The sequence below is a fragment of the Balaenoptera ricei genome, chromosome 21, assembly GCF_028023285.1.
Source record: "Balaenoptera ricei isolate mBalRic1 chromosome 21, mBalRic1.hap2, whole genome shotgun sequence".
In the NCBI taxonomy this organism is placed as follows: Eukaryota; Metazoa; Chordata; class Mammalia; order Artiodactyla; family Balaenopteridae; genus Balaenoptera; species Balaenoptera ricei.
In genome coordinates, this window is record NC_082659.1 from 6,386,127 (window position 1) to 6,401,559 (window position 15,433).

General features: G+C 44.7%; 2 protein-coding genes across 2 annotated transcripts; both read right to left on the minus strand.

Annotated features, from left to right (window-relative positions):
• Positions 1-3,018: 3,018 nt before the first annotated feature.
• LOC132356656 (beta-defensin 104A-like) lies at positions 3,019-5,942 on the minus strand. The gene is made up of 2 exons (XM_059909627.1): positions 5,885-5,942; positions 3,019-3,458 (listed from the first exon to the last, which is right to left on the minus strand). Exons 1-2 carry the CDS (start codon positions 5,940-5,942, stop codon positions 3,250-3,252), a joined length of 267 nt encoding a protein of 88 aa, XP_059765610.1. The 3' UTR covers positions 3,019-3,249.
• Positions 5,943-7,204: 1,262 nt separating this feature from the next.
• On the minus strand, positions 7,205-15,016 carry LOC132356728 (beta-defensin 106A-like). The gene is made up of 3 exons (XM_059909803.1): positions 14,846-15,016; positions 12,228-12,365; positions 7,205-7,314 (listed from the first exon to the last, which is right to left on the minus strand). Exons 1-3 carry the CDS (start codon positions 14,928-14,930, stop codon positions 7,205-7,207), a joined length of 333 nt encoding a protein of 110 aa, XP_059765786.1. The 5' UTR covers positions 14,931-15,016.
• Between the last annotated feature and the right edge of the window lie 417 nt (positions 15,017-15,433).

Here is a 15,433-nt window from a genome sequence, read left to right on the forward strand (position 1 = left end):
ATGGGCTGCGTCCTGAATAACTTCCTGCTTTCACAGGACACGGGTAGATGCATTACTTTCCCACCGCTAGTGGAACAAACAAACATTGAGCCATTTTTCTCAGGAAGTAAATAATATGCCTGAGTGCCTTGGGCGGATTTGGTGAATAAGACAGGTAAGGCGAAGAGAGGAGGAGAAGGAAGAGGGGAGAGAAAGGTCATTAACACAAAATAGCCAATTTCATGTGCTGACGGTTAAAGCACGGCTATTCATTAAAATGGTGACCTAAATAAAGCTGCCACTGTGCTCCTACCCTCTCTTCTGAACATATTTATTTTAGCATAAAAAATCATGCAGAAAAACACAAAGCATTTCAGGTATGACCTGACTTTCAAGGCTGTCATTGCCTGAGCTTGCAGAGGTAGTTCCAAAGCCACTCCAAATAGCCCTTCCTGTTCTTCCTCCCGAAGCTCTCCCTCATCTCTTTTTACCCTCCACCCTTTGTAATTTTTTCTGGCTCTTTTTCAGTTTTCTCCCCTCTTTCTATTCTCCTCTTTCCCCCAGATGCCTGACTATTGATGCCATTGGGTCCAATTCAACACTGTTTTGAAAACAAGTTCTGTAACTGAGCCTGGGTTTTCTCTTCTAGCGATAATTAAGCCAAAGGCGCGTCTTCATCGTCTTCTTAGCAGGCACGAGATTTCATTTTGTTGCTTTATCACAGGCTTGCGCAACCCAGGCAGGGTGTCCTGGACTCAACCAGACGTTATAACCATCTAACGTCCAGTATAACGTCAGTGACTCTGGAAAGGGCAGTGTTTATCCCATGTGTCTTATGTGCATGCACATTTTGGTCCAGAGAAAAATGTCTTTGATTACTTGTGTAAATGAAAATGCATCTGTTCTCCCCAGAGGAAGGTGGAAGTGGGTGGAGAAGGGGGCAGCAGGTACCACGGACACTTGGCATCTGGGGAAGCAACAAGGAAGCAGAGGAGGATTGCAGCTTGAATCGATGCTCACGGACTTGCCCCAGCATCTCGACCCAGCAATCACCGCTTCGGGTCTTGGGCGCGCAGAGGTTCTAGGCAGAGGTAGCATTAAGATCAAACACATCCTTTTATTTTTAGGCATTAGGAAATCTTCCAGTTCAAGAGGACATTGGGGACTCTGGCAGGGGTGGGAGACAACTGGCCCAAGATAAGGGTCATTAATCACCGAGGTCACCAGATTCTGACAAATGGACGTCTGAAGAAAGTAGATGGTCAAGAAAGGAAGTGAAAAGCTGTGGTTACCTCAACTCTAAATGGAGATTTCTTATTCCTTCACCCCATGCTCTCTTTATTTTCCAGTCCAGCAGCTATGTCTTATAGTTGTACTTATATGTACTTAAGTGTAGAATTAGGATCTTTTATAAAGATAATGCAAATTTTACAGTATATAAGCAACTTATTTCTACAGATGTTTGTTTTCCCTATTAAAAAAAAAAGTAAAGAAAGCCCATTCTAATATTCAGAGGTTAATAGTGATGAGTCACGGATCAACCTAGAAAAGTATTTTGAACACTACCAAATGTAAAACAGATAGCTAGTGGGAAGCAGCTGCGTAGCACAGGGAGATCAGCTCGGTGCTTTGTGACCACCTAGAGGAGTGGGATAGGGAGGGTGGGAGGGAGATGCTAGAGGGAGGAGATATGGGGATATAGGTATATGTATAGCTGATTCACTTTGTTATACAGGAGAAACTAACACAACATTGTAAAGCAATTATACTCCAATAAAGATGCTAAAAAAAAAAAAAAGAAAAAAGAACAGTATTTTGATAACCACCGCTCAGCTAAAGGAAGGCTCTAATTCATTCAAATCATCTGATCAAATTAGATGAAGAAATCGAGCCCCAAACAGTCACGTCTCACTTCCTCTGTCTAGGTCTTAAGATAAAGTAATCCCTCTCCAATGCTTCTGAAAAGAGCAATTCTTGAGCAGGAGGAAGAAGTGAAAAGCTCGTCCTGCTTTTTGATAGACAAATGTTGGCAAAGTCGTTATAAAAGCAGTTGGTGTCACATTGGTCCTAACAGAACAAAGTTCTGAGTCCTCTTCCAGAATTCTGTGTTCTAAAAAAACCATAGAGCAATTTACCTGCTAAAAGCCACATCCATCCTGAGGGGGAGAAGAACCCATTTCAGAACATTCTAATCACTAGTTCTAACTCTTGTTTTTTGTCCATGCAACTAATAACTAGTATTTTTCTTTGTTTGTTTTTTGAAGCCGCTTAGTATGTGAGATCTTGATTCATCTGAACCAAGTAGGTGAGCTAAAGTAAAATGGTAGAGGCTGCTTTGCCTAAGAAGATAATCTGCAATAATCCCTGCTTACCCCACATTCACATTTTCCAGGATTTAACGCGGTGCCACTCAGGAGGCAAGAAAGAGGATGTTCCAGGGCTGAAAATCTCACCCCCTGCATGTTTCCTTTTTCCATTAAGAACTTGGATGGCAGATCTGCTCACCCAGATGTTTGTTCCGTTAATCTTCCAACCTTCTCTCTCTTTCTCTCCCCGCCTCTGTCTCGCTCTCTCAACTTCAGGTAATACAAAATGTATAAAGGTGTTTGCAAAATAGTGCTTGTCTCATTCTATCACCCTTCCTTCCTTTATTAGCTGGACTACTGTCTGAAATACAGTTTGGGCAGGAAAGTCAGGTCAAATGCTTTATTACTCCCCTTACTTTGCTGGTTTTCACATTAAGAAGTCTGAGGGCACCTACGCAAACCCTGCCCAGTGCCAGAGCCACTCTCTGCTGCCACCTGCTGGATGGGGCCCTCCATAGCCATCCACTGGGGTCAACCCTTCTCACAGAGCATCTCTTTGCTTTGTCTCCCTGGAGGTCTATGGTTCGAATTACAGTGTATGCCAAACAAACTGCACCTAATATTGATTTATTCCATTTTAATTAATAAAAGACATGTAAAACTGTTGAGCAGAACTTCTGATCAGAAAAGAAACCCAATATTATCAAGATCAATCAATATAATTCAGGCAAAAAATAAAATGATGTTCACTTAGGCTTGTGGCTGATTGGATATGTTGTTTGGTTCATCTTTTCCAGTATTGAGACTCTCACGTAACCTGCATTGCTGTCCCCCCTCATCAGGTGGAGGCCTTGTGTTCTCTGCATCTCCTGTACTGGCTCTGCATGGGGTGAAAGCTCTCAGCAAGTCTTCACTCAGTGGTTCCACTGGGGATGTTCCAGCTGGAAGGCCTGGAGAAGAAGACTCAGAGGCCTAGCTGTCGGCAATTCCAGGGACCAGGCTCCACTGGATTTCTGTCTTTCACTGGATTCAATGAGTTGACGGTCCACTTTTTCAAACAGCACGGAGAGGTGTTGGGGCATTTTCCAGTTCTGAATTCTGGTCTTTTACAATTCCTCCGGCAGCGAGAAGTCCCGTAGCCGCATATCCTGTCTGCATGGAGGTCACTTCTCACTAAATAGCAGAGTAAGTCAGTGTAATTAATTGTAACCGAGGACCGAGAGGCGAGGCTTTGGCAGGTGTTTGGGGGGAATGACGGAGACTGACTGGAGAATGCGGGGAGGAGTAGAGGTGGGACTGACACAGGATGACAGCTGCCCTGACGACCCCACCTCCTCCTCTTTCCTAGCTGATTGGCTTCACCGTCTGATTTGCTTCCAGCATGACTTTTGCATGTGTGTGTGTTTTAACCCAGAGGCCTTTAATACCATCATTTTAATCAGAATTATAACAATGTTGAAAATTTTTAGCAAGAAAATATTTTACGTGGCCACCTTCATTCAGCCAATTAAAGGGAGTGTGGGTGATAGATGGTGGACTTTTCTGTTTCATGTTCATTGGTTCATGTCACACTTCTTTTTAAAATTCCTGCAAAAATTTGCTACTACTTTGTGATTAAATCCAACCAAGGCTGTTAGCATGGTCCACAAAGCGATGGCAATCTGAGCCTGGGCCTTCTCTCCAGACTCGTGCTGTTCCCCAGCGGCTCCTGCTCTCCCGCCAGAGCCCCCTTGGCGTCCCTGTGACTCCTGCACACCAGCTCTTGGCTGTCTGTGTGCCCTCCCTTGCGCTGTGCCCTCTGCCTGGAATACTTTTCTCCTCTTCCCATGAACGACCTCTCTGAACCTTTAGCTCTCAACCTAAATGTCAATGTCGGGGAGATCTGCCTTGTCCTCTTCATGGGCTTAAGTGCCCCAGAACTATTGTCTTTCTGATGCAATTATTTTTATTCCTTCGTAACATGTATCCCAAACTGTAGTTCCTTCTTTTTTCTTTTTTAGTACTTTGCTCTTCTCAGTTGAAGTCCAAGTTCCCTGAGTGGAAGATGTCCGTGTCCCACGCTCACACACCCAGTACACGTGCACAACGTGTGCTCAACGAGGACCTGCTGGGCACCTGCCTGGAGAGACCAGACTGGAACGGGTAGGGGAGATCCGGATGCGGGAAACGAGATCGAATCCTGATCCTTTGGCCCTTGGCCTAGAACAGAAGCGGGAGATGTGGGTTTCCTTACTCAGTCTCCGTGTGTGCTCTCTGAGGCTGAAAGCAGCTGGTTAAACCAGCCTTCACACGCCAAACTGGTAGTATTTCACAGCGGTGCCAGGAGAGCCCTAGAAGCACAGGTGTGGAGCCCTGGAGCGGAAAGGTAGTTGGTGGATTGAAGGATCCTCCCTGTAGAGAACTTTGCTTGAGGTGGCTCTACAGACAGGTGCCTCTTGCATCTGGCAGGACCAGATAAACGCATTCTACGGTAGACCAAACGATACTGGGTCTCCCTAACATAACCGATCACCCTCCTATTCACCCACCCTCCCGCTTCGTGGGCATTGCAAGGGGCTGCGGGTAGGTAAGCGCCAGAGTCACCAAAAGGAGGAGCAGCAGAGATGCGGTCGGGCAGTCCTGGCAGTTCGCGCTCCCCTTGCCCCGCTCTCCCCACATCGCGCCCCTCCTGCGGGCCTCTCTCAGGCTTAGACCGTAGCAGCCAACCCGACCCAGCCCTCAGCAGCCAAGGGTGGGCAGTGGCGACCAGGTCGGCCTGAGCATCCCCATGGTCCTGGAGGGACCCCGGACCCAGGTTCCTATCTCAACAGGTTCTTTGTCTTGTGATCACAGGTCGAAGGGAAGTTGGTTTTTGATAAATAAATTACTATCATACTTTGACAGACCTGGAATACGCTGATAGCAGAATTTCAGAGAGGCGTCCATGGGAAGTGGCCCAGGAAGAAAGAGCAAGGAAGGAAGAGTTAAGCTAAACATGGACCCTTGGGATAAAGAAATAACCCATGTGGATTACTGCAGGGACACAGCCCAGAAGGAGAAAAGGTGGGCAGGCCGGGAACCCTTCAGAGCCATGGGAATTCACTGAGCGGCTTGAGCAAGATTATGGAGTTGCTATGAGTCAAACGATTGGTGTAATCCCAGCACAGCTGGATTCCTCTTAATCCTAATCCTCTGACATGATATGAAAAGGTGTTGTAAAATTTAGGAGGGTGAGTGGGATCCCCTTCTGTGTAGATCAAAGCTTTTCAGGAAGCAGAAGGGGGTCATCAACAGGAAGGGGAGAAGACATCTCTTTCCACACAATCAACAGTGAATAATTGCAGCTGTCCTGCAATGCGGTAAGTACGGTGAGTGAATCCCCCCCACACCCCTGACGCCTAAGGTCCCTGCGTTTTTGACTTATGACGTCTCACTGCCAGGAGGTATACGAGGACTGCCCTTCACTGCATTTTCCTCATGGTCTCAATCAGGGCAGAGATTAAAGGCTGTGATTGAACAAGGATGAAGCTCCCCGTGGGATGTTTATTCTTAGTCAAGGTTTTTCTTCACATCCTGTCCTCTGCAACTGCATGTATTTCTAGCTAAGAGTCTCTTTTTACCTGGAGGACCTTGGTAGAGCAGAAGAAAAGTGGTTAAGAGAAGGACAAGGACGCTCATGGTGCAGGGTGTCACCTACACATCGGCACTTGCCATCTACCTCTACAAGGATTAAATCATGAGCCACTGCAGCTGCTGACCTGCAACGCCCCCTAAAAGGAGTTCTGGGTGGAGAGTAGGAATGAGGCACTCTGTGCTCTGGAAAAAACTGGCAGAACGGGTCTTCACATAGTTAGATATTTGCAGGAACCGATGTTATGAACCCAATTCTTGCATCTCGTCATATCTAGAAAAGCATTAAAACCCTTCATGGTGATGACTGCTCCTCGTGACTAGCAGAAACCTTCTGCAAAAAATATGTGCTTGATTGCATGTCACTTCACCAGAATCACATATATACTGACCTTCCCTCCTACCTCTTTGGAGCAGTTTCTCAGAGCTGTCTGAGATGCTGTCTCCCGGGCTATAGTCCTCATTTTGCCCCAAATAAAACTTAACTCACAACTCTCATGTTGTGCCTTTTTTTTTCAGTCGACAAGGGGTTCCTGGAGAGACACAGAAGCAAGTCTGCCACAATCACCATGGGGCAGGAGAGGAGCATCTCTTTCTACGGGCAGGGTGCTGCTTTGGATCGCCAAGGCTTTCGAAAAGCAGCATGTATAGGGGAGCGCTCACGAGACACAGCGAGAGGGTAGGTGTTAGGGACATCCCTAGTGGCACGGAGCCAGTGCTCAGGATGGGGAGGGTGGGTTCTTGTATGGAAAGGACCCTTTATGAGGAGTTGTTTGCAACTTCATTTGTTTCCCCGTCTGAAACAAGAATTGGAAAGAGGATCTCTAAGATATTCTTTGATTCAGATGAAAGGACTTGCGGTTCTGTTTCAGTTCAGCTGGCATTAAATTGCTCCAGGTAAATTTCAGCCTGGAGCTTCTTGTTGAAATGATGGCCTAGGCCAATGGGGTTAAAGTCTATCATTCCCAGGACCGCTCTGAAAAAAATAAGCACACAATGTGAAAGAGAACAACGGCGTGGGAGGTGGAGGAGATCTCAGCGCATTTCCGGGACAGAAAAACCTATGGGGTGTGGATAACAGGTATCTCCAAGGAGCAAGTATCGAAAGGAGTTAGGAGAGAAAGACATTTGTTGCAGGACGGACCTGTGGAGGCGAAAGTGGGGAAGGAGCAGGACAGGGCAGGGAACGTCTTCGCCCTTGTTGTGGGCCTGACACCCCTGAGGAGGTGAGGTGGGGCTGAGTAGGAACAGCCTTAGATTGCAGGCAGCTGGGACCCCCAGAGCGCGGCCGCCCTCGGAAGATCCCTGCATCAGCAGACACGGCCCAGCTTTGGGTCCGCCCTGTGCTTATTCTCTGACTGGAAGCAGCCCTGGAAGACAGTGCCCTCCTCAGGGGGCTGCCTCCTCACAGGGGACCAACCTGAGCACCAAGGGGCATAAGGCACGGGCTCTGCCTGCCTGTCCCAGCTTAGGCGTAGTGAACTTTGATGATGCGCCTCAGGGAAAAGACAGCTTAAGTTCAAGGTCTGACGAGCCTAAATTCAAATAGACTCCGAGGGTGGGCAAGCACAAGAGGTGGAAGGCACTGAACGCCCCAGACCAAGACCCACCCCCTGCTTCCTGGGCTTTAACTCCAGGAAACCCACCAAGTTATCACGGTGAGAGACCAGAAACAAACCCCTGTTGGCTCTGGCAAGGAGAAAGGAAGAGTAATTATGTGACACGTGTCCAGAGAATTCTCTGTAACAAGAACTTACTCTCCAGGGAGAAGAGCTTTACTAGAGCCACGTCCCATCTGGGAGAAGGGCGATTCCCCTACATGAGCCCCACCCAACCTTCCTGTCTCACCTGAGTGGTGGTGGGAGAGGCTAAGAAAACCTTGTGAAGGTGGCATTGCAGAGACGCAGGGCAGGAAAGGACTGAGGTTTAATTGTAAGATTATAAACTGCTTCCCTTCCGCCCACTTTAGCCCCCCATCAACAGGGCTCCAGGATAGGAACAGCAGGTTACAGCTGAAAGAGCTGCAGATACAAACTACCTAAAAAGGAGTTGTTTCCAGCAAACCCAAAGATACCAGGGGAGACAAAAACAAGGACATCAAAGGAAACTGAGGCTTCTGACACCTACAGCTACAGTCAACAGTAAACACAGCCCAACTCCCAGTCAGATCAACACGAAACCTCACACTAGAGACCGATTCACTTCAGTTCCTATTACCCCATGCATCATGTCTGGCTTTCAGTAAAAAATTACAAAGTATGCTAAAGGCAAGAAAAAAAAACATTCTGAAGAACTAGACTCAGATATGGCAGAAAATTTCAAATTCTAAGACTGTGAATTTAGAATAACTATGTTTAGTTTGCTAAAGAAGATTTGGCAACGTGCAAAATGCATAATGGAAGCAGAGAGAGGGAAACTCCCTGCACTGTACTCTTTGGAAGGACGTCCCCATGCACTGTCCACACTTAAGGAGTGGGGAATTATGCCCACTTCTTTGAGGGCCAAACATCTGCATAAATTATTTGGAATTATCCTGCATGGGAGAGCTGTCTCTTCTCCTCCATTTCTTTCTTTCTTTATTCCATCTTTTATGTTAGTATGGAGTCATGGTCATAGATCTTCATTTTATGCTTTGGATTATGATCCAATACTACTTAATTTATTTATCTTTGCTCAAATTAATTCAGGTTTGGTCATTGGGAGCTCTTTCAGTTGGTTTTTGTGTTCCTTGGACATTCCCCTGCCATCTTTTCGTTTGTTTGTTTTGCTTTGAGTACTCCTGTATGTTCTGGTGCTACAAGCTGCTCTGGGTTTATCTCGCATACCTCCTGCTCCAGCCTTAGAATTAGCCATCTCTCCAAAGATCCTTGGTTCCTTTTATTGGGGAGTGATATCAAAAAGCAGGATCTAGCTGCTGGAGTATCATTGCTTCTAGGCCATCTCAGCTGACGGGGCAAGGAAATATATGTATAAAAACCCATATATACATATACATATATATGGGTACACACACACCCTTATAAATATTTATGTAATCGTCTGTATCTACAGTAAGCTAAATATGAGTTCATATTGATGTCTCCGACTCTCATCCATCCCCACATGGATCATTCTAACTTCCTTGCTTATCTGTAAACTTCCACTCCAGCAGTAAGAATCCTGGCCCCCAGCCTCTCCCATCCACTTAATTGTTCAATGTCCTTGTACCTGTACAGCAGTATCTGAACCCTAACCTTGTATTACAAAAGAAACAACGTTATCAACTGGACTGTGGTCCTTTGGTACGGTTCCTTTGGCCTTCAGACTTAGAGATGGCCCTCCTTTTCAAAGGGACTTAGGTCAGTATCTGTCTCCCCCCATACAAATGCCTTCAGTGAAGTTGTTTTATGCATTTATGATACGGTTAGACTTGTTTTGTCACATTCTGCATTCTATCCTGGGGCAGCCCTGACTTTCCTAACTTATCTTTTTTCATTTGCATAGTGCACCTTAGTTCAATCTTCATGCTGCAAAGTTCTAATGGTTTTAACAAGTGCCTAGTATTATACAGAATAGTTTCACTGCCCTAACGCACACCCTCTTCTTCCCCTAGGCAACCCCTGGCAACCTGTGATCTCTTTACTATCGCTATAGTTTTTTCCTTTCCAGAATGCCATATAATTGGAAACATACGGTATGTGACATTTTCAGACTGTCTTTTTTCTGGAACAGTATGTATTTAAGATCCATACATGTCTTTTTGAGGCTTGATAGCTCATTTCTTTTTATCCCTGAATACTATTTCATTATATGGGTGAACCACAATTTGTTATCAGCTCACTTATTGACGGATATCTTGGTTACTTCCAGTTTGAAGTGATTATGAATAAAGCTGCTATTGATATTTTGTGCAGGAGTTTGTGTGGATATAAATTTTCAAATCAATTGAGTAAAACGTTACAAACTGATGTTTTAGGAAAATGCAAAAATAATTTAATGGAAAAAAGACAATTTTTTGAAAAAATATGCTGGAGCAATTGAACATCCATAGGTTTAAAAAAAAAAGACCTTGACCATCTCACAACTTTTAGAAAAATTAACTCAAAGTGGTTAATGTATTTAAAAGTAAATGTTAAATTATAAAACTTTTAGGAAAGAATACAGGAGAAAATCTTTAGCGTGTAGGGCTACTCAAAAAGCTCTTAGACTTGATCAAAAAACAAGATCCTTAAATAGAAAATATGTTAGACCTCACAAAATTTTAAAAATTTGCTGTGTAAAAGATCCTGCTAAGAGGCTGAAAAGACAAGGACTTCCCTGGCGGTCCGGTGGTTAAGACTTTGCCTTCCAATGCAGGGGGTGCAGGTTCGATCCCTGGTCCGGGAGCTAAGATCCCACATGCTTCACAGCCAAAAAACCAAAACATTAAAAAAAAAAAAGAATCAATATTGTAACAAATTCAATAAAGACTTTAAAAATGGTCCACTTAAAAAAAAAATCTTAAAAAAAAGAGGTTGAAAAGACAAGCTGTGGATTGGGAAAAAGTATTTGAAAACCATATATTCAACGAATAGCTAATATCAAGAATATATCAAGGACTCTCGAAACTCAACAGCAAAAACAACCAAAAATAATCCAATTAGAAAATAAGCATATGAGAGATATTTTACTGAAGGAGATATAGAGATGGCAAATAAGTACACAGAAAGATGTTAAATATCATTAACATTTAGAGAGTTGCAAATTAAAATCACAATGAACTATCAATACACTCTTACCAGAGTGGCAAAAATTAAAAAGTAGTGGCAACTACTTTTAGCCAATGCTGGCTAGAATGTGGATAAGCTAGATCACTCTTATCTTGTTGGTGGGAATGTGGAATGGTGCAGCCATTCTGAAAAACAGTTTGGCCTCCTTTTAAAAAAACTACACTTCCAACTACTAAAGGATGCAGCAACTGTACCCCAGGACATTTATCTCAGAGTAATGAAAACTTATGTTTGCCCCCAAACCTATAAACATCAATGTTTATAACAGCTTTATTTGTAATAGCACCAAATTGGAAACAACCCAGATGTTCTTTGTTGGGTGAATGGTTAAACAACCGTGGTTCACCCACACCATGGAATACTACACAGCAATGAAAATGAAAAGACCCTTGATGCATGCAACAACTTTGAAGACTCTCCAGAGAATTATGCTGAGTAAAAAGCCAGTCCTCCAAAGTTATATACTGTATGATTCTATTGATATGGCATTCCTGAAAAGACAGAATTGTAACAATCAAGAACAAATTAGTAGTACCAGAAGTTAAGGAAGAGGAGGAGGCCAGAGGGAGGAAAGTGTGGCCATGAAAGGGCAAAAAGTAGGGTCTCGATGGTGATGGAAACGTTGTGTATCAATGTCAGTATCTCAGTTGTCGTGCTGCTTTGGGGGGAAATTGGGTGAAAGGTGTAGGAGATGTTCCTGTGTGATTTTTTACAGCTGTACGTGACTCTACAATTGTCTCAAAACAGAAAATGTCATTAAAAGTGTCACTGATTCCAAGAGGATTAAGTACATTGACCCTGAGGAATTAAAAGGGAGGCAAAGCAGGATTTCTGACCCAGCAGAGAACCAAGGCTGGATCTTAAGCCTAGGGAACATGACAGGGAATCCTTAATTGAACCAGGTAACGTGAGAGCTTAGAGTCAGAAGGTAATTTGGCAGTTAGCCAGTTCCTAGGAAAATAGTAGAAAGTCAATTTGGGACCAGGATCCTGGTCACTGGAGCTACTAGCAATTGTAGAGATATTTACGATCCCTGTGCCCAACAGCAAATTTGATTCCAGTCTTATAGGTAGGGAACAAGTCCATAGGAACTGTCTCCAATTACAACTAAAGGCATGGAGTCAGGATGATTAATTTAGACAGGTGTGTGACACAGGATAGTCCCTGATAAATAGATTATCTATCCATATATCATTAATATGATGATCCATCTAGATATATGTTAATTTCTCTACCTACCCATCATCTATCTGTCATCTATCTATCTCAACAGGTTGCTGGGGGTTGACTGCCTGAGAGAAAGCTAGAGGTTTGTTGATTATAACAGCTTCTAGCCCCCTTTTAAAAAGAAATATCAGGTGGCTTAGGGACAAGTCCCTTATCAAAAAAGTACAGAAAAAGAAGCCAAGAGTCAGGGACCATCAAGGTTAGCTACTCACGTTCCCCCTTCTAAGTGATCATTGACAAATGGATCAAAGAGAGTCATTTTATTTGTATTAAAGTGTCTTCTTACTGGAGGCCAGAGTAAAAACAAGATGGAGGTGGGTGGTCCGTGCTGCTCTGGAATCTTAAGCATTTTCCTTACTTTTCCAACATGCCTGGAGTGTCACACAGCATTTCAGAGACTTCCGGCAGAGACCCACAAGTTCTTCATTTATCTGACAGGACTCCACGCATCTCCCTTTAAGCTTGTAGCATTTCTCCTCGAGAAATCCACTCCTGGCTACACAAGGGAAAGAGCCACCTGAATTAATTCTCTTCTCAAATATGTCTAGTTACCAGGTACAGTCGTGTCACTCATCAGGGAGGGTTCCTTTACCAGTTGTTGCAGCGCCTCATCCTGCCAGCAGATGAGATGGCAGTGGGGGAAGTGTTTTCTCTTTGATTTTCCTATGGTCTTGTCACACAGGCTGAAAGAGCAGGAAGGACAGATTTGCCTTCCTTCCAGCATGTTGGATTAGGCTGTGTGAGGGCTTTGGGAAACAGAAGCTAATGTTCTTTCTAATCTTTTGGGATATTGTCAACTTATTCCCATAAACACCTCCAGAGTCCGTAGCTTCCCCCAACACACTCTCAAAGTGCTATCTGTAGATGGCAAGACCTGAGATTGGGAAGATGTCCCATGACTGGAGTGAAAAAGCATAAATACATAGAAAGAAGAACGTTTACTGTAGTGGCTAGAAGTTGAGAGATTGCTTTAAGAGGCTCGATTTGATTTCCTCTCCACATTCCATCAAATGTGTTCAAGAGCAGAAAGGGCGCTGTGTCGGGAGTAGTTCTCCCAGACTTTCCTTGTGTCATTCTGCATAGGATGCTGGCTCTGGCCTTAGTACTTGATGAGGAGAAATCATTAGAGTAGCCAGCTTCAACTTAAAGACAGGCAGAGCACCTTTTTAAAAAAAAACATTTTTGTTTGTTTGTTTTTTGGTTTTGGCTGTGCCATGCACCGTGCAGGATCTTAGTTCCCCCTCCAGGGATCGAACCCGTGCCCCCTGCAGTGGAAGCGCAGAGTCCTAACCACTAGACCGCCAGGGAGTTCCCCAGGCAGTGCATCTTACCAGAATCAACATTTTAAAGTTGCACAGTTCAGGTGTGTATGTAATGAATGTGTCAGACGTACACAAATTGCAATTAATGTCAACATATAAAGATGCCTAATTCACATACCCGTAAAACTAAAACCAGATAGATTAGTGCCAGCATATGCGCTAATCAAACCAGCATTGGCATATGAGCTCGTAAGTTTAAATACTCTGACATTTCAAAGCTCAGTGAACCCTGGCTTCTACCACAGGAATTTATACTCTCTCTGCCGTCCTAATAGTAGAAGGCTATCTCAGGCTAGGGGTACTGGACCTCACTCTGACAAGAGTCCTTGTATTGGATCCAATTCGCAGTGATGGCCCAGAAAGAGAAAGCCTCTGGAAAGAGCGAGAGCACGCATGCCTACAGGGCTTCTAATGGATCACCACAGATACCCATCTAGAGAATACGTGTGGGCCTGTGTGTGCACGTATGGCACGTTAATAGGTCAGTTTCATTTAGTTACATTAGATAACTTCCTATTACATCATCTTGTACTGCGTTGAAAGTATGAGGGATCTGAAAAGGGTGCTGTGGTTAGTTTCCAACGTGTCCATCAAGGCCAGTGGAAGGAATGGTTCACTCTAGGTGCTGGATCCTCGTGTGCTTGGCACAGAATCTACTTACACAGGGTTACTGCGAAACAGACCAGAGACGTGCAGAGCTGGTGGAAACTTCTGAGCCTCATACCAGGGATATCACTGGCATTTGGCACAAATTCGGACTCACGGTCGGTTCTGGAAAACCCTTTGTTCAGCTCTCTGGAATGTGGGATGAGTCTAGCCTTGCACTGTGATTTTGGGCAGGACCCAGATGGAGCCATTGGAGGTCCTCAGGAGGTGATGACGGAGTTCTGATGCGGAAAGGACACTGTGGCGAGACAGAGCCGGCCTCAAGACCTGCCTTCCCTCCTGCTTCCCCGCAGGACTTTGACAAGCTGCTCGGCCTACCTGAAGTTTAACTTCTACAGCTGTGAAATATATGTAAAACAGGCCTTCCAAGCCCAAAGAGTTGCTCTGAATATCACTAAATTACAGGTAGGGCAGAGTCTCCCTCAAAGGCACTGTCATTGGAGAGTGAAATACGTTTTATTATGTGACAGCTTGGTCTCAGTGTCCAGCTCTGTAGCCTGTGATTAAGGAATGGCAGTTGAAGCTTTACTATTTTAAGTAATACCGTGAGTGGCAGGATACACAGTGTCTCCAAGCTCCACCCCTTTCTCTTCCATTTCTCTCTTTCTCTGTCTCTCTTCCTTACCTGTCTTAATCTCTATCACAACTATTTTTTAAAAGATCCATTGATGGCCACCCTTGCTTTCAATTTTTTTTCAAATTTTTATTTTTGTTAATGAGCAAAAGACTGAGAACCAAAAGGCATCTTTTCTGGCATATCTTGATGTCTTCAAACCTGTGACGCTCCATCCTAGATGATAACAAAAAATGCAACAGCTTTACAGCAGAGGCAGTAGAGGAGAATTGCCCTCCTTTGGCAGATTCAGGGCTCCTGGGCCGAGGGTGTCACTGCATTCTAGAGCGGACTGCGCCCAGGTGCCCGTGGAGACAGACTCACTCTCCAAGCCTCCACCTCCGATAACCTTCCCTGCGAAGGTGCTCGTTTTACCTGGGGCCAGAAAGAAGAAGACGGCAAAGAGAAAGAGGGACGTCTTCATGACTTGCAGTTCTCGAGAAATCAGCACAGTGTCCATGAGAAAAGAGCAGCAAACACCCACATTTAAACCTTTCTCCAGCCCGATAACATCTTGGTCGGTGAGGCGTGGCGGAAGCGAAGATGTGTCTGTGCTCTTCTCCTGGAGGCCACAGTCACATGGGTGGAGAGAAAGACCTGAACTGTCCACTTTAATCCTCCCCCTTGTGAGACAGGGAATGGGATACCTCTCTTTAAGAAGATGTGAAATTACGGGGATAAGCGTCCATCGGCATCACCCCACTAGTCCGATTGCTGCTAATGTCGAAATACCCTAGACGCATTTGTTAAAACAAGAATAACCCCCGCCTCCCCAGCCGCCAAGCAACAAATGATTGCTATGTTATGGAAAAGGTGGTTTTCACACGTGATCTGGATAAGCTCAGCAATTTAGTTCCTCGTGCTCCACTGATACCAATGAGGGATTGAACGTATAACTACCTTCGAGAAAACGGACACGTTTCTCAAGGGAAGAATTCCAGATGGTATTTGCTGACATTCCCC